Source organism: Dicentrarchus labrax, unplaced genomic scaffold, assembly GCF_905237075.1.
Source record: "Dicentrarchus labrax unplaced genomic scaffold, dlabrax2021, whole genome shotgun sequence".
Lineage (NCBI taxonomy): Eukaryota > Metazoa > Chordata > Actinopteri > Moronidae > Dicentrarchus > Dicentrarchus labrax.
This window is the reverse complement of record NW_026136712.1, coordinates 22390995-22418277: the sequence shown is the minus strand read 5'-3', so window position 1 is coordinate 22418277 and position 27283 is coordinate 22390995. Positions and strand designations below refer to the sequence as shown.

Below are 27283 nucleotides of genomic sequence, written 5' to 3'. Positions count from 1 at the left end.
ATGACGTTGGTTATTAAAAACTAAACTGTAGCTTCACCTGCTCTGTGCTGTTAAACATCCATCAGGCAACATCCCTCTCTCTCTGTTTCTCTGCAAAATACTGAAACGAGTCCCTGACTGAGGAAATCTATGTGTGTCCAAGACAATAAATGCATCAGCTGACCAGCTCTTCTGAAAACTAATTAGAGTGATCGGCCAATAACGATCGATCAGGGCACCCTTGGAAAGAACATTGAGCAAAGAATCACTGAAGAAACAAAGAGTTTCCATAGTTTATCTGTCAAAGGTAGCTCTCTGAAGTCATAGGTGGTGTTCTGTAGTGCGCATTATGTAAGCAGTGTTTACAGCGTGCACTGAGGATCCACATGCACATACAAACACCTTTATAAATGTAAACACAGTAAATTAGAATCTGACAGATGTGATCATTATGGTTTTGGGTTTCAATTTCCATCTATTCAGCTCTCTGTGATAGTGTGTGTGTGTGTGTGTGTGTGTGTGTGTGTGTGTGTGTGTGTGTGTGTGTGTGTGTGTGTGTGTGTGTATATTTGCGTGCATGCATGGTGCACAGCTCCCACAAGGACCGGTTGCTGCATCTCCCTGGAAACGGTTGTCATATCAACCGCAGAGGAGAGCCGTACAGTGTGTACAGTATGAGGGTTTACTTTATTCTGACAGTCGGACAGACTTGTTTGAGTTCTGTTTTTTCTGTGCGACTGTTCCTGAGTTAAACAAGATGTTGGGGCCACCAACATTCACACGAGGCCTGCTACTGCAGTGTAGTATCATCAATGCGTTGGCTGGATTACTTCATTCTTTCCAAGGGTGAAATTAAATGTTTCTGAGACAAGATTCTCAAGGTTTAAGGAGAAAATCAACTGTTTCAATTACACATAATTTCAGAGCCTATCAAGAGACACTTAGAGGTGATGGATGTACAAAAAAAGGGCAGAGAGAAGGGTAAGACGAGCTGATTCAGCACTGGATGTGTAATGTCTGTGCTTTACGCTCTGACAGATTTATTTCATTAATAAGAGGTGTGACACAAATCATACGCTACGGTTTGAAGAGGTTAAGAAAGAGCGACTTTATTTGACAAACTAATAAGCACCCATGCAAGACTTTGTTCAGCAAAGATTAACTGAGATAAAAACACAACAGAGCTTGAAGACTCATCTCCACAGCGGTCTCTGTGATTAAAAGAGATGTGCAGTTTAGTGTTAGACCTTTTTTTGACAACCAATTAATTCATAAATTACAATTTCCGGTCATATGTTTTAAATAGCAGTATAACAGCCTACATTTAAACAGCATATAAACTCTGAGCGCTGAGAGAGCTCTGAAGCCCAACCTCGCTGCTGCACACAGCTACTTGTTTAATCAGAATGTATCAATACATAAATTGCAGAAAATTCACTGCACTTCCTTGGGTCGCCTGAAATACACCCGCCAAGTGTGAAGCTGTTCAGTTGTCAGGAAAAGTGAAGAACACACACACATGCTTTTTATGTTACTTATGTCCCTCACAGTATTGCTCTTCCTGTTTAATGTATCTGATCTTTTGTCTTTACAGCTGCTTAGGGACTGCAGTTGAAAATTAGCCAGGGTGGCTAAACTGGTACATTTACAGAAATGTGTCTCTGTAACTTTAAACTGTATGAAAAAATTATGAAAAAACCCATACAGACAGAGGCTCTACCTTACTTTATGTGAGGTGTGAGTTCATCGAGCAGAAGTGCTCCGCTGCTCATGTAAACCCCCCCCCACACTCTACACTTACACACGATGGGATTTTAAAATGAAACAGCATTGTTGACCTACTGCATATGAAATAAAGGAGAACTACTTCCAGAGACTTGAAACACCAAACAAAGCTGATCTTCATATTTTTCAGATAACTACATTTTTCATTCTATTAATAGGAACAAGTGACAGGTGAAGCTAGTTCCCTGTCTTTTTACAGCAGCTGTTCATTTGACTGGTTCACACCTACACTGACGGTTGATCACAAATTAGAACTGTGTAAGTTGTAAATTACAACCGCTCCCTTTCTCACAGTCCCCTGCACAGTGTCTACGTTTACGTATGGCCGAGCGAATGATGGAGACTGTTTTATGTGTTTATCCTTGACCTTTAAAGGTGATGTATAAGAAAGTGATGTGCACCTCCTGATTATTCAGTGGCAAACCGCAACCAAGAGCCAAGCATTCCGAAGTGTTTTGCAATGTATTTTCCACGTTGTTAACGCGCTAAAGTCAGGGAGGGAATTTAAATATTGGCTTTCTCCCACACAATCAAACCTGTCAGTCATTGTGTCTCTCAGAAGAACATGGAGGGCTGGGGAGTCTCTCCAGCCCTGACGCATTTGGTTTCAATTAGACAGCCTGCTGTGGCTGAAAATACTCGAGAGGTTGACAGAAAATGGAATCATGAAGACAAATAATCATAATCACGCACACTAAGCAGAGCAGGCAAACTGCAGAGAGCACTTCAGGTGTTCCATTACCAAACAAGCTCTTGGAAGGGAAATTACAAGAAAAAAACCTGTAGAATTATAATAATCAGTGGCATAAAACATGGAAGTCCAGGCACTTGTGCTGATTTGATAAATGAGTCGTTACAAAGCCTTTACAAGCCGTTCTGGGAAGGGAGGCTCTTATTGCTAAAACCACTTCCTGGACAACATATCATTAATGGCTGAAATTCTCTTTTTACACCTTCCCATGTTCATTTTCTATGCTTATGCCTCATCATCAAGCAACGTCTGTCTGTCTGTCTGTCTGTCTGTCTGTCTGTCTGTCCCACCATGACATTTTCACATCAGTACGTTACATAATATGGTCTTTGTGCAAACAGCATTTAAACAGCACATTTTCCCACACACATCCCCCAGCCTTCGGCGGGCCATTCTCACCTCTTATGTGATGTGAAAATGGAGGAAGGGGCCTGTTGGCAGTCACCTGGATAAAAGAGTTCGGTGAACAGTGGTAGTTTATCGCCCAAAGTAGCTGACAGTAATGTGTTTGAACTGCAGAAGGCTATGAGGCTATGGAAAAATCATCAGGTGTTACTCAACATTACAATACTGATCTGTCCTGGCATCAATTCTTCTTCAGCATTTATATAATAACTTTTTTTTATTACTTGCAGAAATAACAAATCAATACATGTAAACTGAAATAAGTAGCTACAGTTTCTAAGAAACTGACAGCAACAGACAGATACATCAACTGTCGTGCAGATTCAAATGCTAGCATTACCGGTAGGTCTGTAATCAACAATTATTTTCATGTATGTTTCATTAATTAATTAGTTAGTTATTTGGTCTATAAAATGTCTGAAAAGGCAAACTGGGAAATGTATTTAAAAGAAGCTAACAGAGAGAGTTAAGGTTGCAAATTGTAACTCTTTAGCTCAGAATAACAACTGCAACATCAGCAGCTGAACAGATCTGTGTGACTTTGTCATGTAATCACAATGGGCTGAGGTATCCACACTGAGCTGAAGTTCTGCTTTCCTACCAGTCACCGAATACAGCAACAGTGTTCTTCGGTTTGGCTGGAAGCTGGTGGTAAGTCCTGACCCTGGTCTGCACAGGCCTCAACAGACGCTGAACAGATTGGAGGCATTCAGGAGTGTATACTGTGTGTTGATGTCGGTGCCTGAAGACCCAGAGGAGTTTCTCTGTGACATTATATGAAACGTTTCAGGACGCCCACTGCGCGCCTGCATGTGTGACTGAAACCCCTTGGAGTTGATCTGTGACTCATGTTTTCATATAGTCGGCATGTATATTTCAAGCAGAGGAACATGAAGAGTCTGAGCGACGTGAGAAGACACAAACATTCATATCTTTCCCCCGCTGTATGCGTTATGCCTTGAGAATGGATGGAAGAGTGGACGTCAGAACAAAGATACAGCTCCAGCTGCTGTTTGCTGTTTCTATAGTTACAGACACCGTGTGTATGTATGTATCAATGACCTCTTTGTAACCCCTCCATAATTTTATGAAACATCATGATTGTCAGGTCAAATAAATACAAACGCTTTCCCTTGAACTCTAATAAATGACCTCACATGCTGGGCAGTTTCACAGTGCTGCCCTTCTCTATGGATTTACATTCCACGAGCTGAAATAAGTGTAACCTTGATGCAAGTGCAACAGACTACTTCCCACTTTAATGTAAAAATAAGAGCCTTTAGCGTGGATGGAGGTGATATCCATCCACCCACGTCAGACTACTAAAGGTTTAATCTGTATGTGCACAGCATGTTGAAATATATATATGGGAAAATATGCATATGTGCTCCAAGTGTGATAACAAACAGTCTGTTCAAACTCTGTAAGTCTCTGGTTGAGGAGAGTGAGGTTTATGTATGGGGAGCTTTAATGTCATGAATTTAAGATGACCTGAGTTTCATAAAGGACAAAACCTTGGGCTCTTATCTTTTATGATGGGCACTTTTCACTATTTTTACATTATAGGTAATATATGTTTGATAAAAATACTAGTTAATATAATGGACAATGAAACAAACAACTCTTAGCTATGTAAAGGTATAGTAGAGTCATATCGTCCTGAGCAGAGAATGACGTCACGCTCCCTGAAACTGTTGCTTTTCTTACGATGTTACGATGATTTGAAGGTAAAATTAGTGTTTTTGTCTATGGAGTGTGGTGGCGAGCAACAGTGATATTACGGCTGCTTCTAGTGAATGTCCATCTCTGTAGGGATCCTTTCCATAATGCTGTCAGACACTGACAATAACAACCTGAGTCTGTCAGTGGCAGAAACAACTACTGTTAGTGGACGCACTTTGAGTTATTAACATATGATCTGAGATGTCGGTGCTCATGTGCAAATTTCATACATGTAACTTGTGCTCCAAAAAACGTTTTTTTATTCGCATTATATTTGCATTAGTTGTATTTTATTAGAAAAAATAGATATATTGCTTGTCAGAGGACGTATAACACATTTGCTATCTGGTTTGTAGGACGATTGGGAGTAAATACTCCTGAGTGGCATCCATCAGTGAAGAAATATTTTGTCTGTGCTTTTGCTGCATGTTGAATGGCTATATCACCAGAGCTAATTGAAAAAAGGTTTAATTTAAGTGAACTGAGAAAGGTTAGTGGGCAAATAGGCGATGACTAATGGACTGTAAAATCACCTGTACATAGGGCATGCAGGTTTTTTGTTTCATGCTAATTCTTAGGAATATCTAAATGTGCTTTAACCAAGTGTGCTCGCCATGTAAAGAGTCACACTGAGCTAGGGAGAGCGTGGGGGGAATGGAGAAAAAGAAGAGAGTATGAGGAAAGAGAATGAGTGAAAGACAGAAGTGTATAACAGGCTGCAGAAGGCAGGAGGTTGGCTGGCTGGTCGTCTCTTTGCTTTGCTAATGAGCAGCTCATTTAAATGAAGCAAAGAGTTCCTGGAGCGAGAGACACAGAGAGAAATCCAGTGGGAGAGAAAAGGGAGAAAGGAGAGAGGGCAAAAGAGGGAAATAAACAGATGAGAGAGATCCATGTTGAAAGGGAAATCAAGGAGACCAATAAGACGTAGGATGAAAGAAAGAGAAAGAAAGAGACCACACTTAATGGTCATCATTAATGTTAACATGCACCAGCAGATCTCAGTCAACAGTAAAGCTGGAACGATGCTTCTCCACTCTGCATGTAAGTGAATGTACACAAGAGTTCAGACATGTTTCACCTAGGAAGTAAGGCTGTCAAAAGTATCAATACTTAGACCCTTTTTAAATACCATGAGTTTAAAACAATACAGTCGATACTGAAAGTACTGAAGATAAAACAGATCTACAATCAGATTTTCAACCCAAGGATACACAGAAGAAACAACGGGGAAGAAAATCAACTGGTCCTCATTATGTGTTCACTGACTTATTCTGTATCAGCACAGTGTGCACCATAAAAAGAACCTGGCTCACTTTTTTCTCCTTTTATGTGGCATTGAAAGATTATACTAGTAATGTTAAAAATGTTGGTATCCTGACAACCTTGCTAGGAAGCAGAGTCACATTAATCAGACCACCATGTAAAGACAACGTACAAGAAATCAATCACCTTGAAGATGAATTTAGAACCTATGCTCTATTGGAAAATAACTTGTGGCAGTAGTATGACTGTCATGTATTGGGAAAAAATAACTTCCCAACAGGATGCTGGATCAACCAATCATCTTGCTTGACACACAGGTCAGCACCAGACGCTGCAACCCACGGTTACCAGAGTTCGAGTAAGACGTTTGTGTGCATCTCACCAGAAGCACAAAAAGGAAAACTATTAAATGTCTTTGTCTCCTTCCTCTGTTCAGTCAGCCAACTACAAAAGTGTTTATCACAGACACCATCTGGTAAAGAGTGGGACAGAGTCTGGTTCCTCTGCTGAGTCTCAGCTGGTTAAACCTCTGTTCAGTCTCTTTCTTCGCTCTGTGATCGCTGTTATTGGATTTCTGTACAGCTGAACTCGCTGTTACCATTTACATATTTCTCCCATTTAACCAGGTAGCCACATTTTCCTGTGCTACTGCACTAACACATCCATCAAATCACTATTTCCTGTTGCAAAACTAATATAAATACAGGTTATTGTGTGATAGAAGTTGTCTGTTTAACTAGCAACCAGGCAAACCGCTCTACAGTATCCCCAATACACAGTAAAATAAGATAACAGAGATTTTATCCACTCTGGAGACTATTTTTGAAAGCCTCAGTCTGTCTGTGAAAAAAAAAACCTTCTTTGAGTGGACTGAAGGACAAAATTGAGAGAAAAAATGTGTTTTGAGATTTAACTGGTTCAATGTGGACGTGGTATAAGACAGAGGGGGTGAGACAATGAGAAAGACAGACAGAATAATAAATGACTCAGCTGCAGTCACAGCCTCTGAGTTGAAAGGCTTTGATAGCTGCGAGCCCTGTCGCCGGCCCACCCATGTCTCTGCACAGTTCATGTGGGTGCTGTGTGGGTGAGCTGTTGACTTCACAGTGCTCCAGAGACATTGTGTGCCAGGCAGAAGCTGTGTAATACACTGTGATGACACAGGGCGAACACCGGCACCTCTGTCATCTGTAGCCATTATTAGACCTCATACAAAAGGCACAATGTGATGTGACTGGATTTCAGGTTAACACTCAACGCCATCTAAAACATGGGCTTAATGAGTCCATTTGCCGACATTTAATATACCTGGGCAGCCCACCTGAGTAAAGTCTACATGGGAAACACTGCTGGATTGAATACTGGTTGGAATGCTGATTTGGACGCTGATGGCAATGGTTGAACCCTTTTCAAACAATTTTTTTAATTGCTTAAATTCTTGTGGTTGTAGATTGTAGAATCTACAACCACCTGTATTCAAAAAGTCACGGCTGACCAAGTTACAGCTACAGCTGCCAATCTCCATTTCCTCCTACAGAAACCAACAGTTTTATCACCATTAACCATGAATTCAGTATCGAGTGAAGAAATACAGAAGCTCTTTCCCATCTCATCACCACAAATTGAGCCATATTTCTCAGTCGTCAGCAGGTGTTGCTGGTTGCACAAACAGACCTTCGTCCAGAGACAACATCTGTTTGTGTGATCTGTTTTAATTCCATTTCTTTTTCTGAATTTCTGTTCTCTGCATTGTGCTGATGATTGTGTGTGTGAGTGTGTTATGCTGTAGTGGTTGTTAGTACTGCAGTCTCCTGGCTTGTTTCCTGCATTCTTTGTCTTTTGTGTATAACTAATACCATGTTATGTTATGCTGCTGTGTGAGTTCAGTCGAGAAGCTGCTTGCCATAAATTATTTTCAAATTGTATTGCATTGTATGGAGGTAAGACTCCCACTTTTCCAAGGCTTCTAGCAACAATGATTCATGAAAGTTGACTTCCACTGTTTGCTCCGACTGCCTCTGAGAGGTTAATAAATCAGGAGAGGCATGGGAAGACGAGGGCCGCACCCTCCGAGCCTTGCTGAGGTGATGACTCCATCTAGCTGATAATTGCACAGTTTAACCGGCGGGGCATGTTCTGGATAATTGGAAGCGCTTGCCTGCTAAATGGCGGCAGCTAAGCAGCGAGGTAATTCTTGCAATGTATTCTTCAACGTGTAATCACTTTCATCTCATTTTCTGAGGTGAGGGCGCCAGCTTGTTGTTCTCGCCGAGGATCGTGTAAACACAAATGAATGTGCCTTGGGCCAAAACTGGGATGACATATTGGTTTATCTTCTCCAGATCTGAGTCCTGGTGGGATTATCTTGTTTGTCGGCTCAGCTTTGATTCCAGTGCGTCATTAAAAGCCCAGATTTCAGAAGTCACACTATTTATCCCAAGAAAATTCATTGAGCATGCATAGTGTTGTTACAACAGACACCAGGAGGTAAATTCAGGACAGTAAGGCTGTGGGATCGCAGCACTTTTTAATGGACTTAATGAACTGACAAAGTACAGTGAGAAAGATACAAGCACATTTGTTTCAACAGCTTTTGACCTTGGCTTATAGAGATCAATTAAAATCACTTCCTGAAGAGTTTGTCAGCACACAGACTTATCAGTATTTTATTTTTTGAAATCGAGCTAAAATCACATATGTGCTATCACAAAATCCTGGTGCTGTGGTGTCCTTCAGGAAGTTGAACGTGACCACCCTGTCATGGTGATTTCAGCCTGTTTGTGTTGTCCCACATTTGAGTGCTGTGTTCACATATACCCCAACATTTCCGAAACAACCGCTTCAAACAAGTCGTGTGAATACACAACAATATAAGTAAAGACATGAGTTCTCCTCTGTTTGCAGAGAGTTTTACACCATAGACATTAGGTTGAAGAACATCCACACTGTTGGTCACTCAGCAAGTTGTGCATCTGCACACAGAGAACTTCACTTTCATCACATCCCTCAGCATGACTTTCGTACAGACTGGGACTCAAATCTCCCATCTTCAACCTGCCATCCTCAGTAACTGTGTAAGGGAAATGTCCTCTGCATCAGTCTGCAATGTCGGCTGTATTGTGATGTAATTGTGAAGACTGTTGAACCCGCTTTCCTTCAACTTGCCTCATTTACTTTCCTTATTTCATACATGCAGAGCTTTCCAAGAACCCCCAGAGGAGTCTGAACCTGTTGCATTAGGTGTGTGAGGGTGGAGAGAGCAGCAGCACTACCATAATAACACCTAAGAATTTCTCCTGTCAGATGTCTTATACATAAAACCTCAACCTATCTTCCAGCTGCATTTCATTCTGGTCTACTTGCTGCTCACTGGTCTCGTTGTATCTACTTCTTTGATGGGCTCAAAGCACTTCGATTCTGACTGACACCAGAGTCTGACGTTGGCATACCAGCCTCCGATTGCTGTAAATTTGTCAAATTCTGCTTAAGCTTCTGGAAAACATGAGGGACATAACGTCACAGTGTCTAAATCTGGCCAGTTGTTCAGAGGAAGTTATACACAGCTATAGTTTAAGCAGAGCAGCAAATGAACGTAATTAACCTAACAGCCAAAGTATCTACCTTTGATCAACCACAATACACAAACCTGAAACATTTGACAGCTTGTCACTGTTACTTTCCACCATCTAAATGATAGAAAATTGGCAACTATGGACAGTAGATGAATTCTTTTGAATAATGCAGAGAAATAGAAACTTTGAGACGTTTGAGACGTTTGAGACGTCGGCGGTAGAGCCTTGTACTTCTATTCAGAGTGTGGATTTTTCTGTTCTTTAGACTGCTTGATCGAGCACCCTTCCTAGTTGGACTTAGGTATGTGTGTGTCTTTTACATCATGTTTAAATAATGCCAAACATTCTCTAACTCCAGCTTATCAACTGAAACTGTGACGCAATCTTTTATAAACCAATTGATTCATTGTCTAATTGAGAACATAATCTGTAGGTGAATCTATCATAAAAATTACATTAGTTACTGCCCTAAACCTGACCACACAATTTTATTTATTTTTTTGATTATATTTATTTTATTTTCAGAACTGTGTAAACTTCTGCATCTGTCCTCCTATTTAATGTATTCAACATACAAACCTGTATTATAAACCATTTATATTTCTTCAAGTACTGTCTTGGTTAAATATTTGGTTGAATAGCTCTACAAAAGTCCTAAACACTGAAAAACAATCCAACACATTTAATAAAATGTGTCTACAATTTCTGCTTTCTTGGCTTAGTGAGGCCAAACACAAAGTATTGCCAAACAGAGGACAGGTCTTGTTTTTTCATGTTTTAGAAGATTAGTGGAACGCCACTATCTTCAGGTCTGCCACGTTGTGAATTTACTATCCTCTGTGTATTTTCGCATTATCTTGCTGTGTGCTGGCAGCTGTGACTTAGATTGACTTGTTCTTTCATTGTGCGCTGACAGGTCTGCTGAGGCTCATATGAGTTTGCCATGTTGGTTAGCTACCGCTGTTATGTCAGCTCAAAGAGACAGGAAATGACCTCAAACCTCATCTATCTATGAATCCAGCTGGAACATTTTTATCTCTACCTGCCAAAAACAGCACATCAAATGACCCGTATGGTGTCAAAATAAGAACAGAGATCTGCTTTTTTTCTAAAGCTAAGTGTTCTCAAAAAAACTAATCATCAAACACACTCCTCCTTATCTGCAATCGATTTGCCAAGTTCCCCCACCGCCCCCACCAACTCAAACCCCTTCAGCGGTTTTAAATCCAGATGCTCAAGGAATAACAGCAAACCACTCTGTAAATCTCATCTGTCATGTTGGCGCCGGAGCAGATCTGTCAGAGGCATCGTGGGCCTCTGATAGGTTTCCCCATGAAGCTTTTGGCTCCTGCTGGGAAGCAATAGAGCGTGTCATCAGCATAAATAAAGATGGTTTGCTATCTATAAATTAACTAGGTGTTTCTGTTTGAATCAAAGCTAATTGTACTGGGAGGCAGAGAAATACCCACCAGCATATAAAATATGACTGACTAATAGGCCGGTCCAGTAGATCGCAATGCGATATGGCTTTTAAAACATGTTTTTCCATTCTACAATGTAGTTCATTGCATTTATACCCAGTATAAGTCAACCTCAGAGCTGAGAGGACTGGCTGACTCTACTGGCCAATCTGGCAACATTTCTAAATTACCTATTTCTGTAAAATTGAAAGAGTTGAAAAGTTGTTGATTATCAGGTACGTTTTAAAATCTCTAAGATGCTTTGGCTAACACATGAAATAAAAACACGTGTGCTCATTGTGCTCTCTAGAAATAAGTCGATGCTTTGCTTTGTCTGTTTATTCCGTATTTTCATTGAATTTTGTTTCTATTCATGCTATAAATCACTTTCCTTTGTAAAATTCAACTGAATGGAAGCATTTATCACATTCACTTGTGATAATATAAAGTGTTAGTAACAAAAATACCTATTATTTTATTTCTTCTTCACTTCAGACCTAATTTATTAAAACTACTACTTGCATTTCCCCCAAAATCTATAAAGCAGCCATTATTAAAACCAATGGTTAGACTGAAAATATTTTTTGCACGTTATGACAAAAGGGGTGACTAAATGAAGAATAGAGAGAGGCTTCCTCGTTTATTGCAACCACTATAGTTCCTCTTACATGCTTGGAAGGCTGAGCTGTATTCAAATGATCCCACTGTACACACTGGTCCTTTTATGCCCTTTTGCAGGTCAAGTTTGTATTTATATAGCTTGCTATAACAACTCACAAATTTGCCTCAAGTGGTTCCTTCACAAATTCATCACAAGAGAGTCCAACAATAAAAATAGGTTGTTAAAATTCAAATGAGCCATCCCCAAAAGGATGGTGGGAGATAAGGTTCCATTTTAGCCAAACTTTACAGAAATATGAGGGTTTTTGCTTTGTGACTCAATTGGTACCCGTCTATTGAGCTAAGAAAAGAGATCATGAGATCAGTAGTTCAAATAAATGGACAACCCACTCAGCTCATTATTTTTTAACAGTCTCATCTCTTCTATTCCTTACTGCCAGCTCTGCCAACACCACCAACAACCGCCTGCACTGCCTGCACACTTTTTAACTCCACCACACTTCATCTAGAGGCCATTCTCTGCTGTAGCCTCCCATGCCTTTCATCGCCTACAGATAATATTTGCCAGCTGGGTGACTGCCGTTTTAAATAAGGTAATTGTGGTTTTGATCCTGGGTTGTTAACATTTTGAGCTGCCTCTGGCTATCACAGTAATAAACCTAATTGTCCCTGCTGTGAAAATTTGGCAAAAATCAAACCCCTTTAATTATATCAAGTGTTTAGTTGTGTGTATGTGCGTGTGTGTAGTGAGGACAATCTGCTGCTTTCCAGAGAGCCAGGCCAGATCAATGGAGTCCATGTCTGGCAGCGTCTCTCTTTCCTCACCTCTGGACGAACTCCTAGACCCTTCCTATCTGAACGATCTCAGTCACCGGTGACTTTAAAAGACAGAGAGCTACATTTATGTCCCCAATCAGAAATGACAAGCAGATGGCCCACTGTTGATCTATCATAGCACTGAAGCTCTTACTGCTGTCAGCTCATCTCCAGTTAGCTGTGATGAAGAGGAAATATGAGCCCATTGCAGATCCTGCAGTCTTACAACAGCCTGATGTAAATTCCCCATGTATGAGTGACTCGGGCAGTTTAGGACAGGCCGTTATGGCTGTTGGTATTGACAGAACAGGATTTATGGAGCAATAGGTATTGGACCAAACCGTAGAGGAGAGAAGAACAGTGAGCACTGTAAAGATCTGAGGAAGAACACTACTCTGTCTATGCACAAAGTAACTGCACAGTAAAACTAACACAATCAAGCTACCTGGAAAATAAATGCACTCTCACTGAGTGATCTTAAAAGACAGCATGTGAAGCACTGTAAACTCCGAAGAAACTGATGTTTTAGGAGCACTAAGCCACTCAATCTAGAGATATAAAACATGGAATCATTCAAAAACCCATTGAATATGCTGTTAGAGAAAAGACAATTTTCTATTACTGTGCACTTGTACTAATGGTTATTTTTTACGTTTTCATCCTGTATTTGAACACCGTAAAGTGTCAATCACTAAGCTGTTCATTTAGATAAATGTCTGTTTAGTCACTGAGCCTATAGCCTAAGTATTCTAAGTTAGGAACTATTTATACAGCCGGGTGTCTGTGGCGACACTCCTAGAAAAAAGAACTGCAAGTCTTTGGACTTTAGCAAAGATGTGATCAAGAATTTCTGTTTGAGAGAAAGCAATGGAACTGTACTCAGAGTTTAGCAGTCGACAGTCTTGTTGATACACGAGCATCAAGTTTTAAGAATTATACGCACAGTTGCATTTTTTGTGTGTATATAACAGAGAAAAACTATAATACAGACACCCAGTTCATAGTACTGCAAATATATAAACATTGCAATACTTTTATTATTCATTGTGTTAGCTAATTCAGCAATAACTTAACAGACATTTATTTAAAAGATTGCCACTTGTCACATGGGTATCAATGCATTTTTAATACTTCTAAGTGCCTGTTCACACCTGTGTGTTCTCATAAAGCCACAGAACAGTTTCACAAGGTCAGCACTGTTAGGACAGTTTGAAATAGCTCAACAGCATAAATGTGCGTGTCATAGTTCACCATATTTGAATTTCATAGCATAGTGCTCAAAATTACTTCACGTCCGCAAGCAAATCCATTAAAACTTAACGTACCTTGTGATGAGTTTGTATTTAATTTTTTTTTTCAATAGTAGAGAAATAGCTGGTTGCATTCAAATGAATGATGTTTAAACTGTTCAGTAAAGATTTGATCTTTGTAATATTGTTATAATTAACACACACACACAGGAACAACTAAAAAAAGTGACTAAAGAGCGTAGAAAGGAGTATGAGCTGGGCAGCTGTATAATGGTGTGGAGGTATGTGGAGAGAAAGAGGTAGACAGATTTGATTGAGCATAAGAAGAAAGCTGGAGAAAGAGAAGTCAGAAAGAAGTTCAATTGAAACGGGGAAACAAACTGACAAGATGAGACGAGCTGGGGGTGGGCGGAGCGAGTGGCTGAGAGACCTTTCAGTTCCTTCGCTCGCTCTCTCCCTCAGATCTGTAACAACCCCCCCCCCCTCTTGGCAATTCCCTGCAGATTAATAACAACCAGCAAGCTGAAGGAGCAAAAACCTCCATCATATAAAAACAGATGGAACTTTGAATTGAAGATAATTTAGCTGTTATTATTTTGTGCCATCGATAACGTACAAAAGAGCAGCTAATGGTGAATAATTGCCCTGTGAAGGAAGAGCAAAGAATACTAATGAGGCAATTTTCGGTGTTTCTCCAGAAGACCTCGGCTGCTCTCCGACTGTTGTTGTAGAAAAAATGAAGTGCTGAAGAGGCTCAGTTCACTTTGAACACTTTCTTTCCATAAATGTGATGTATTGTAAACGTGTCACCTTCTCTTACAAAATGATTGCTAGAATCAAACTGGAGCCCATTACAGGTTATAGAGGATTTATGGGCCATTTAAAGACCTTTGCTTACAAAACCGTTATGGTTTCACTAAGCAGCGCATCTACATTTATAAAATATTGACTTATGAATTTAGAGTGGACGCCTACTAAGAACATGCCACATTAAACCTTTTGACACGATGCCAAAATTTCCATTGACAACAAATAAGCTGCTCTGGTTTGACTGCAGATGAACACAGACAGTATTAACAAGAGTTTAAAGGGATTTTTTACGTGATAGAACCATCTGACAGACGGGAACACTTTGAATAACATTATCAAGATGTATTAACTAGATTTAAAGACCCTCACAAAGGGGAACTGAAGGTGATATCATCGAACATCGGGTTATCTTTTTCTTTGCACTTAAAGGAGGACGCGTAGAAAGAGTTGAGCACCCTTTGTTTGAATGTCTGTGTGTTAGGTCTGTGCATTCCCAAGGTTTTAGGTTTTTCATGGAGCGGGGCGGGAATGAGCACCGGAGTCGGATGAGTGGGCAATGTAACGGGACTCACAGCCTCCGAGACTGTCCAATGCAACTCGTCTATTATTGTCGTCTAACTATTGGCTTGAACTAAGGGCGACTAGTTGACTAGGACAGGCTTTAGTCAGGGGCAGCCCTCGTGTATTCCTACCAGAAAACTTAATATACATGAATATCTCAATATAAAATAACATGTACTGTGAGAGAGCACCCACTCCCAAACCGACAGCAGCTACAGACCATTTGATTTTAGGGCTTGTGGCATCTTCCTCACCCCAACAGTGACACAATCACAGCTCTAATATCCCTGACATTTTCAAATACATTGATAGCATGAAAAGGCCGAGTGATAAGAGAAGGACAGACGGATGAGACGGCTTTGGACAGAATTTAAATCCATGAGATTTAAGTTCAAGTGGCACATACAGTAGCTGAGGCGCTCAGACACAGTCGGCGAAAATCACAAACCGCAGCCACTAAACACACTGAACTGGAACTCTTTTTTTTTTTTGTGTGTGTGTGTGTGTGTGTGTGTGTGTGTGTGTGTGTGTGTGTGAGAGAGAGAGAGAGAGTGTGTGAGTGTGTGTGAGTGTGAGTGTGAGTGTGTGTGTGAGAGAGAGAGAGAGAGAGTGTGTGAGTGTGTGTGAGTGTGTGTGTGTGTGTGTGTGTGTGTGTGTGTGTGTGTGTGTGTGTGTGTGTGTGTGTGTCATGCGTGGGAAGCAGGAGCTGGAGCCCGGGGCTTCGTCTCTGTGTCCATGTGGACATCTTTCATCCTCTTGCTCTCCTTCCTTTCCATTCTTCATATCGCCCCAAACCCCCGCCTGATCCCCAAAGATGGGAAGATGAGCAAGTGTATCTCTCCATCTGAACACATTCCTATAAACTAAACTTGTTTATTTTACTCATTAACACTGGCAGCTATGATTCTTACACATTTTGATCCGCTTCGTACGGATTTATTTAGTGTGCTGGTGGTTCCCAACCAGTGTGTTCTCAATGTGTGCGTGAGCAGTGTGTAGTATATAACTTCAACTCTTCAGGCCCTTGAAACAATCTGATTAAAGTGATAAAATCTTCAAAAGAACTACTCATGGCAGCACAGGGTGACAACGGGTCACAAGAAGACATGGGTTTATTTTGAGCGGTACTCGGTGTGGTCAAGTGAACAGTCATGACACTCCAACACAGACTGTGGTTGTAGAGGACAGCGTCCAGGGGTTTTTATGATGCTGTACAATACAAGTGCATTAGTATTATTACCAGCATTAGTGCTCAGGTCACAGAAAGCTTTTTAAAAGAAGAACCGACAGTGTATCGGCCTTCAAATCCCCACATCGTTGGATCACTGACATCTAACAACAGCAGGAGATCAGAGAGTGAAGTGATTACGGGCGGCTGTCTGGAGGAGAAAACAGCAAACATCAGAGCTGTTAGTCTGGACGAACAAAGATCACAGAGTCAATTGACAGTTCAGATTAGCGGCATTAGAGCAAGAACAAAGTCTGCACAGTCTTTCATTTTTTTTAGATCCTAATATATAAAGAACAAAATGCAATCGAGATAGAAAGTTACGGCAGCTGCTCGAGCGTCTGACATGAAGAGACAGTTTACATCATCTTTCAGGGGCAGATCTGTTTAGAGGAAATGATGTTGGGCTTTCTGATACAGTAAATACTGAACCGGGAAAATCTGAAACAATTGTATGCTTATTTTATAAATGTAGACTATACCATGTGTCTCTACCAGATACTTCTGCACACTAACCTGCTCCTCCTGTGTGTGTTCCTTCAGATCAGACTCATATCTCAGGAAGCTAGCTAGCTGTCTAGCATTAGATGAGATAATACATTATTTGGTCAAAAGACATCCACACATTACATCCATATGTGGCAGGTGAACATGTGATTCAAACACTGTGGCCATTAATCAGCAACTATACCAGCCCCCACTGGTTTCAGGCTTTCCACCAGATGTTGAACCTGGCTGCAGGGGTTTGCTCCCATTCAGACACGAAACCATCAGTGAGGTCTGACCCTGATGTTGGGTGATAAGGTCTGGATCACAGTTCCAGTCAGAATGGTGGTAGTTTGACAGTCTGAGGTGGTACACGGTGTAAAAGGTTTGCTAAACACTGATATAGATGATTTCTTTAACTAAAAAGAACATTTTATAACAACCACAATCTAGAATCACACAACTAAAATGACTCAAGTAATGACACTACTTGATTTCCACTTTATAGAAATGACTATGAACAATCCTGTGTAAGTGCACATGTAGAGTCATCAGTAAGTGACGATGCTCAGAGGCAAAGAGACACAGGTGGGCTGCCAGTGGACTGGACTTCAGGGTCCAAAACTCTCTCCAAATTCAAATGAAATATGAACAATTAAAAACCATTTACTCTTGTGTCACTGATATCTCTCTCTCTCTCTCACACACACACACACACACACACACGTATGTGTGATCCTGATCAGTCTTGGCTGTGTGTAAACCTGCTGCTGTGGGACAGATGAGGCCAATTTGTCTGCTGGGACCGAACAGCAGGAGCTGTCACTCAAATAAATACAGACAGGCAGGCAACACACACCTAGACACACACGCACACGCACACGCACACACACACACACACACACACACACACACACACAGCTCAGATCGTAACAAGGTGTTCAGCATTTAACAGGAATTATAACTTAACTGTCATCCTCTGGCAGACGCTGAGATAAGAGCTGAAAAACGTAAGCAAATGTAATCATTTCTGTCAATGCGAGTGTGTGTGCGTGTGTGTGTGTGTGTGTGTGTGTGTGTGTCGTCCTTCATTTCTAACTATGTGCTTGTGTTTAAAGTGTACATGTCTCCTTGTGTTGTTACCATCGAGCTGGTTATATTTGCCATTGTGTATATTTGGATTTGAACCTTATTCATTTGTATATTTGCACTCTTTGCTACTTTGTACTGAAACTGCTGCACAACAAGTTCAGGATAAATAAAGTTCTCTCTTATTTTATCTGTAAGGTCTTCTGCAGACCCTGACCGCCAAAAAACACAAAGTCTTGGCCCGACCAAAACAAGGTCTCAAGTCCAAACCTTCTGGTCTAGGTTTGTTTTGCACCGACCCAAAATTCAGACTGGATCCCAGAGGACCTGAGGACCCTGAGGACCAACACAGTAAAAGTCTCCAAATAATACATACAATATAATACAATACAATACAATTAAAGCTAATAAAACAAGTGCGTGAGTTTTATTTTATATGTATGAAGAGTTCTGCCTAACAGAGAAACTGTCCGTTGCATCCATAGTCAATTTGATGTGTGTGACTGTGCATACATTTAACTATACTGTGATATACAGGACTACTGTAACCACATCACCTTGACCTAAATCACTGATAAACAGGAAGACAGAGACATTAAAGAACAGGGAAGACAAACAAACTTTCTATAAACTAACATAGGTTTATGAACTCACAGGAAATGGGACACGGTTACATGACACCAAGACACAAATAACTAAGAAGATTGTAAAGACAAAGCACTACAAAGAAAACGGAGAAAACATTGTCAGGGAACCAAATGAAAGAAACAAGGAGAGCATGAAAAAAGAAATAAGGAAGAAACCAAGGAGGCAGAAAATCCCCAAAAAGAAAAGAGACCAAATGAGATGCAGAGAAAAACACAAACAACCAAAAGAAAATGAAAGCAATTAAAAAAAGTTTGGAAAGAAAGCACACAAAACTGAAAAGACTGCAGAGAGAAAGAAAAGGAAGAAAATATGGGAAGGACAGGAAGACAGAAATCAAAAGGAGAGAGAGGAATAAAGTGAAAATGAAGAACATCACATTCCACTGCTGACTTCCCGGGCCGACTCATTTCTCCTCTAATTATACAGTAATTGAGCTGAGCCGGACAGGATCATAATAAGACAATTAGCCTAATTTGTTTGAATTGAAAAGCCAATTAAAGAATAAGTGAGCAGTGTTGAAAAGTTCATCAGATTATATCCGTATTACGAGCGGGCGGGTCAGAGAGTTGAGGTTGCTGAAGCAAACTGTGCCATCGGTGCAGGAAAACAAACACTGCATAACGGGATGTCTTTATTGGAAATTCAGCCGATACGTGTTAAAGGGATTAGAGTTGGTAGAGAAGCAGCTTTCTGTCTTAGCCTCTTTGTTGAAAACTCGAGGCATGTAATCCGAGCGGATTGGTTTGACAGATGGTTTCAGTGAGATTTTCCTTTGGAGGCTGAAGTGTTGCATATCTGCCTGTGTGGATGAAGAGCTACTCCTATCTGAATAAACAGCCTCTATTATGACAAAGGGATCTTTGTTGTGAAAAGAACTGTGAGGAAAGCGCCACCGAGCAGTCGCTGCGTTGTGGAGACGAGCTCTTTTTAAGCTGCAGATGGATGTATGTGGAGGGTTGGAAACAGAGCTCCGTGGTTTGAGCTGTTTTCATTTTGGTGTTGATTTAGTTTTAGTCATTTGATGGAAACTGATATTATTTTGTGGATTATGAAAGCAGCAACCAAGAACTTTCACTTTTTGTTAAATTCTGGCGTCCCCTGTGGACAAATTGAAAAGTGTTTCCACCGCGTGGTTCCATTGATTCCCATGCAGTCTCGCTGATGGTTGTATTTGTTTATGAAGATCATATAGAGGCATCGGTTTTTAATTGAAGCTGTTTCAGAAAAAGTTAGAAAGTCCTTCTGTGTGTGTAAGATAAACTATGGTGGAGAACTACTGGAGCCAGAGTTTGGTTTGTCCATTCTGAGCTACTGTAGAAACATGGCGGCTCATTTGAAGGTAACGCAACCATTCTTATTTTACGCACTTATTAAAACATAGCTCTGTCAATAAATCCTCCTCAGCACACTGGTCCTTATATGTCCCGTTGGCCTCCCTCTGTGGGGTTTGCAGGTATTCACACAGTTTTCACACGGTGCATTTTCAGTTTTCATTTTCAAGAGTTCAAGTTTTGGAGGTTTAGTCTCGTTTTCATCACCCACAGTTGTCTCTGACGTTTTATCTGACAAACAGTCCAAAACCCAAAATGATTGAGGTAAAAATGATCTCAAACAGAAAAACAGAAAAATGATTTATTGATTATCAAAGCGATCAGAGTGATCATTGGTCAGATAAAGCAGTGGAGCTGACAACTGGAAATACACTTTAAAAGACTGAAACTGAGCTGTCCTTTATCCTCAGCCATGTCAGCCACCCCATGCCCCCCCCCCCCCACACACACACACACACACACACACACACACACACACACACACACAAACACACACACACACGACAGGGTGTGAATCCCTCTCTCATTACCCATAATCCACTACAGCCCAGGCTGTCATCGGAGTCTCTGAGGACCGAGGATCATGGGAGCTCTGAGAAAAGGTCAGGGCGAGAGAGAAACCAGCTGGGCGCACACACACACACACACACACACACACACACACACACACAGAGTGACACAGACACACACACACAGAGTGACACACAGAGTCACACACACACACACAGAGTCACACACACACACACACAGTCACACACACACACACAGTCACACACACAGAGACACACACAGTCACACACACACAGACACACCAACCTTGCACCAAGACATATTGATCACACAGTCTTCCAGCCACACACACTCATTCATCCTCTCCTTTCTTTTCCTTTCTTCTCTTCCTCACTCTCTCACCCCTCATTTTCTCCCCCCTCTCTCTACTTCTACCCTTCTTCTTCTTCCCTCTGTCTTTCTCCCTCTCTCTTCCTATCTCCGAGCATTACTCTCTCGTCATTTCTCCCTCCCCTTCATATCTCTCGCTCCTCTCACCCTCTGCCCCTCACCTGCCTCTTCCCTCAGTTTTTCTCCCTCTCTCTTTCTATCTCCCTCAGCATTACTCTCTCAGCCCCTCTCCCTCTCCCTCTTTTTACCATCACCTCTCTCATATTTAATTTCTGTGTCTATATCCCTCATCCACTCCCTCTCTGTCTGTCTCTCTCTGTCTCTCATTGTATGCTCCTGTAACGTAGGCCATCCTAAAACATTCATTTACTTTACTTTGATGACAAAAAACCATCTCAGGTCGATAATAAAAGTGAATGTGTTCTGATGGATCTCTAACCACAGTCAGTCCGGGTCATATTAACGTTATTTCAACTGAATAATTAAATAAAGTCAGAATATTTCTCACAGTAGTTAAAAGTGAGAGTCTGTGTTTGTGTCTGTGTGTTCCTTGACGGATAGCAGGGACGGATAGCAGGGACGGATAGCAGGGACAGGTTGAGAACAGCTGGGACAGGAAATGAAATTACACAGATGACGTTTGCCGTCTGTAGCAAACACCAGCAGGCTTTACACCTAGTTACCATGGATCAGGCTCAGTAAACAGAGGGGCGCGTGTGTGTGTGTGTGTGTTGGTCTGCATGTGACCCAACTCCATGACCTTTAAAGAGCAACCCTGAAGACTGATGAAGAAGTCAAGGTTTCTGGTTGAGCTAATGGGTGTGGTTAAAATGTATAAAGTATGTTAGCAGTTCTGCTGATCAGTGAATAATATCTGCTGCAGCCTGCACTCAACAACACCAACTCAGCTGACTGTCTCCATACTGGTGATGTGAACCTCAGAACTGAGCAGCAGCAGCAGACCTCCATTAGCTCCTTCCTACCATACAGGAAGTGATCCAGTCTGTGTGGAGTAAAAAGTCTCAGATGGAGACGGGCGGTCCACAAGAGCAGTGCTAGCCACTGTGGTTTAAAAGAGCGCCACCTACAGAGGATATGGAAGGAATATGCTGCCAGGAGAGTTGTGACAACAACCTGACCTGTACAGCTGTGTTCTCCACGCCTGTCTGTCACCAGTACAATGACGTCCATTCTTCATCCCACCAACAAAGCTCCGATTGGCTCAGCTGTTTGTCCAACTGGGAAAACAGCATCCAACGAGTACAGCAACCGGATTAATTGGAAAAATATTCCAGAGGTCTTTATTTGATTGACAGGTTCATCTGTGCGGCTCAGTGACGAACAATAAACAGACAAAGAATCAAGCAAATCTGAATTTCAAGGAGGTTGCGTTCACATGGCACTGCTAATGAACACATCCAAAGCTGTCATGTGTGCGTCAACATTTCCCTCTCAGCTCGACTTTAATCAATCTAATTTCCTCCACACACTTCAAGTAGTGCTGCTAATGAGTGTGTGCTGTGGCCGACATTTCTTTATTCACATGCATAACAAAAGTGTTAAAAGTCAACAGGCTGCTGTTTCCAGATGTTACTGCTGCTAACCAGCCAACATGGGAGTATCATTGTAATGAGAAGGGAGCAAAGATATAAGGCACTATCATAGAGACATGCAGCCTTCATACATTCCCTCATTTGACGAGTCGATTAATCGTTTGATCTACAAAATGTCAAGAAATAGTGAAAACATTTCAACCCAGCAACTCAAAGTCCAAGGGAATGCTTGTTTTGTCAGTCTAAAACCCAAAGATATTCAGTTTGATGTGATATAAAACAGAGAGAAGCAGGAAATTTCCATATTTGAGAGGCTTGTTGGCATCGCCGGATGAGAATAAATGTATCAGAAACTATATATAGATACCAGTTTTCCCTCAATTCCTATTGCTTCCAAATATGTTTAATAGCTGTGATACTGAGATACTGTGAGATGCATTAAGTTCCAGTGTAAATCAGAAGGGAATAAGGGGCAGACATGGAAATCCAGTTCAGCTTTTATCTCCGCTGCTTAAAGCTTTTAGTGACATTTTCTCTCAGTTCCATCTACCTCAGCTGGCTTCCTGAATTCAGGGAGACGTCCAAGTTTTTTAAAGTTCCAGTTGAAAACACAAACATAATTACAGTGACAGCGAGTGCTAAGTGGTTTGACTGACGCTGAAGAGCCTTCTGGAGTAAATAACCAATTAATTCCCGAGCTCATCTTAGCTGATTATCGTAAGGGTACAGCATACAGCATTTGTCAGGTGCTGAAGTGATTTTACTGACATTAGCATCATTTGCTGCGAGGACACACAACCAATTTTGTGACGTGATTCAAGCAGTTCTACCTTCAGAGCAAGTCACAGGCTTAATATGAAAAGGCCTTGTTGAGAGGGGATTGTACTGCTCCACCACAGGCCCAGAGCTGGAGGAGTAGGGGGGCTGCTGTGTTTTCAACCCACCACTGAACTCACTGTAACTCCACAGATGATATTTTAACAGTGTCCATGTGTGACGGACACATCTCATAACCTTCCTCAAAACAAGAACACACAACGTTCAGCATGAATATCAAGAGTAGAAGTAGAAAATTAGGAGCAGAGATAATTGTTTTGAGATCATTTGTGTCATAAATGTGGAAGTGAGCTTTCCAAAGTCATCAAATCAGATTATCAATTCTATTGTTAATCCTGCAATGAGCTCCAGCTGAGCAATGTCTGCTGCCAGCAGCTCAGTCTTTATTCAAAGCACTTTCACTTTCTCCATATTGGATGTGCTTTAACATAATTACACTTTTTTTGTCATCAAATTTTAATTTTTTTCAGATCTCGTAGATCTTAGGCTTAGACCTTAACAGTGTTTTTAGTCTTTCACAGTAGATTGTGAGATGAAGTTGTTCACGATGCAATCTGTAAATGAGAGTAATTGTCTCTTTAAGACTCATCATTAAAGCTAATGAATGTAAAACAACAGAGCAACCACAGTGTAGGTTAAATATCTTTACTTACACTTCATTTGTAATAATTGAACACTAATACAGTGTCTCTTCATTAGCTCAAGGTCAGTATTAATCCACTGAGGAATGTTAGGCCCATCTTTATGCAGCAGGTGAACAGGTGAAGATTTTGTTGAAGATCACAGTTCCAAAAATCTAACTTCTTTTTTACCTCGTTATGAAATATTACCATGAGGAGGAGATATTAAGATCATTAAGGCAAAATATGACTTCATAAACTATTTCACTGAATGACCATCAGCTACATAAGATACTCAAATAAAAATGTGTCACTTCTTCTCACACACAACAACAACTATATCCACACCTCTGCTGCACGCCACTCAAACCTGGTCCACTAATGAGGATGCTGTAACCTCTGACCTCTGGTCTCCTCTCTGGGTAACAGCGGAGAGACGAAAGCTGATGTAGGAGGCGTTATAATGTGTGCTTAAAGTAAAGAGAACCTTGCGGAGTGTGATCGCACTCACCGGGTCGATATCTGTTACCATCAACCACTCCGAACTGTCTCTGGGAGAGATTTGTTCACGTTACTAAATATTGACGGAGCGATCAAAGATGATTCAATAAGTGGCTGTTGTCAGGTGTTACCGTTGCCATGCCAACATGTGAACGCCTTCGGCCAAGTTGTGTGTCTCGGAACATGAACTATATTGTCAAAATGAAAGAGCGCGTGAGTTCTGGAGACATTATCTAAAATACCTCAGTATTTCTGGAACAATATTTTAAACGAATTCAATATTTCTACAGAGTGGGCTCATAATTATCTCACCACTGTACCCGGTTACTCTTCAACACCCTCATCAGCAGCATCTTCAAAGCCACAACTGTCATATTACATCTTCGACAGAAAGCCTTCATCCTCATCAACACATTCACGTCTTTATTAGCGTTATCTTCATCACAACAGACTTTAATATGCTTTGATTACCATTATTTTCTTTTTCATCCGCGTAATCACCGCGGGGATCTTCAGCTTCAACACTCACATCAAGCTCAGCACCAGCATCATGTGAACAGTCACATCACTATCAGTTACATCACCACAATCAACCATCATCTTCACTATCTGCAGCAAAAATCACTTTTATCAGCATCATCCTCAACATCATCACAGCCCTTTCTGGAGCACAGACACTTTCATTCTGCAGCACATTAGCTCCTTTGTAGGCAATTATATGGAAAATTACAGCTGGACTCAATGCAGCTCGACTCAGTGCTTCCCTCTAGCTTCCTCTGCACAGAAGGAACCAGGGCCCGGCTGGAGAGGGAGATAAAGAGAGGGAAGGGAATAGTGATGGAGAGACTGAGATAGAATCAGTCTCAGAGGAAACGATAAGACAGAGGAAAGAGAAGGCGAAGGAGAGGCTCTACGGCGCCGCATCAAAGACCCACGGCGTCCTCTGAGAGCAGGAACAGAGCAGGCAGCAGCCGGGATTTAAACAGTGTTTAGGAGGTCGATATACCTGGGTCATTAGCCGTGAGGAAACCTCACCGAGAGACAGAACCAGCTAAACTTAAAGATTAACAATGCGAAGCAAGCCAGTGAGACAGACACACACAGACACACACACACACACACACACACACGCCGCTGCAACAATAAACCCAAATCTGCAGAAGACTCGAAAGCATCTCTGGGCGCACACGCACAAATACACACACACACACACACACACACACACACAGTCACAGAATGCAAACATGCTTCACATCACGCCCTTACCTTCCTGCACCGCCTGGAACGGGTTGTTGGGCTCGATGAGTTTAATAGAGTGTGTGATCTTCTCGCTCTGCAGGACGTCATCACTCAGACTGAGGTCAGACACGGCGAGCTGGAACACCTCATCGTCCCGCACTGCGTTCTCCTCAAATATTGCACCTGGACAGGTGGAAACAGGGAGAGGGAACCGATTAGTACGACTGTAGCTGGATGCTCAAACCCCTGGGGGCTGTAAAGCTCCGGTTCTTTCCTCTTCCAAATACGGGTTAAACAGAGACATTGTATAGACACTTATAACATATCTGACTTACTATCACCCAAACAATTGATCCATAATGAGAACCATCATCCTGAGACAGCACTGTTGCAGCCATTGAGCTGCACACAGAAACACAACCTGTAAACTTGAGATTTTGCTTCATCTATTTGCCTGTTTCCCATGATGCTTTACAGTCAAAGCAGGCCACCTTAGAATCCAAACACCGCTGCATTGACTGAAAAAGTTATGCAAGAGTTTTGGCAAGATATCCATCCTGTGTGTGCAGTGAGACTGTTCCAGTTCTCAGCCACAACCTGCTCATTGTACATACAGCCCCCCCCATATGCAGCAGGCCTAACTCTCAGCACTGCATCTGTTGCTGTGATTTCTTCTGCGTCTATAGATTATTATTTAAGATATAAAGTTAAAATAAATCTCATAGGAAGACCTGAACACAAGCTATATTCTCAGAGCCTTCACTCTCTGTTACACAGCCTCGTCCTTAAACAACCAAAGAGCTAAAAGAACAAAGAGAATAGAACATTGCATCTGTCTATTAAGTATGTATGACTGTTAAAGACAGAGGGTTGTAAGAGTTCGTAAAAAATATCTGCAAACTCATATCTGATCAATATTCACAGGAAATACTCCAATCAACTGTTTCAGACACATCCTGGGTTCACTGTTTGGGCTCACTGTTTGGGCTCACTGTTTGGGTTCTGAGCTGTGCTGTACTGTTATTGTTAGATATTGAATATAACATGAAACATTCAGTCAGTGACACAAACAGGTTGGGAGCTACCGGACTGGATGGTTGTAGGAAAGAGAGCAATGACTACAACCCTCAGTGTTAGTGCTCCAGTCCGCCTGTTGAGCTCTACTAAGATCTCCATAGCAACATCATCATCATGCCAAAGCTCTTCTTCATATTTCATCAGTGCCTGTTCAGAGGTAAAATTAGACCGTTTGAAAATACACAGGTAACAGGTTCCTAACGTTACAGCTGCTGCACTGACTCTAGATGGGTCGGGTCCACTGCTTCCACACATTGTGGATTATGGAAACATTCAAAAATGTTCCACAAACTTTTCATATTAAGGTAGCACCGTGATGGCTAAGTGGTTATAGCACAGGCCACCTAACTGCAATGTCCGTTTAATTCCAGTCAGAACCTCTTTTAACCATTTCCTGATCCATTTCTCATCATCCAATAAAAACGCAACCTGAAAATGCTGCAACCTCTTGGAGTAATATGCCTCTTTGAAGATATATGAAACATCAAGATTTTGGTAAATGTAAATAGATTAAATTTCATTGAATTTGTAAAGATTAGATTTATCAATAAAGTGGAGTGCTCAGTGATGAAACCTGTCAAATCTGTGTTCTGAGGTTCCAATATATGAATCACATTATAAGATAACAGTTATATAATATATCCTCAAAACTAACTGAAACCTAAAGTCATGTTGAAATTATTAAAACATTAATTTAATGAGGAATCAGGTCAGGAATAATGAGCAGGTGCTTTTTGTTATCTTTATGCTGTTGTAATTGCAGTGATGGTGTTTTACAG

General features: G+C 41.3%; 2 protein-coding genes across 2 annotated transcripts in view; one reads left to right on the top strand and one right to left on the bottom strand.

Annotated features, from left to right (window-relative positions):
• Window positions 1–27283, top strand: part of LOC127373010 (uncharacterized) — a 466807-nt gene that overhangs the window by 364959 nt on the left and 74565 nt on the right. The window lies entirely within an intron of this gene.
• The window catches only part of LOC127373859 (glutamate receptor ionotropic, delta-1-like), a 368655-nt gene that overhangs the window by 321760 nt on the left and 19612 nt on the right, over window positions 1–27283 (bottom strand). The window contains exon 2 of the mRNA XM_051418700.1: window positions 25455–25610. Coding sequence (XP_051274660.1) covers window positions 25455–25610 — 156 coding nt within the window. The remainder of the gene's footprint in view (window positions 1–25454; window positions 25611–27283) is intronic.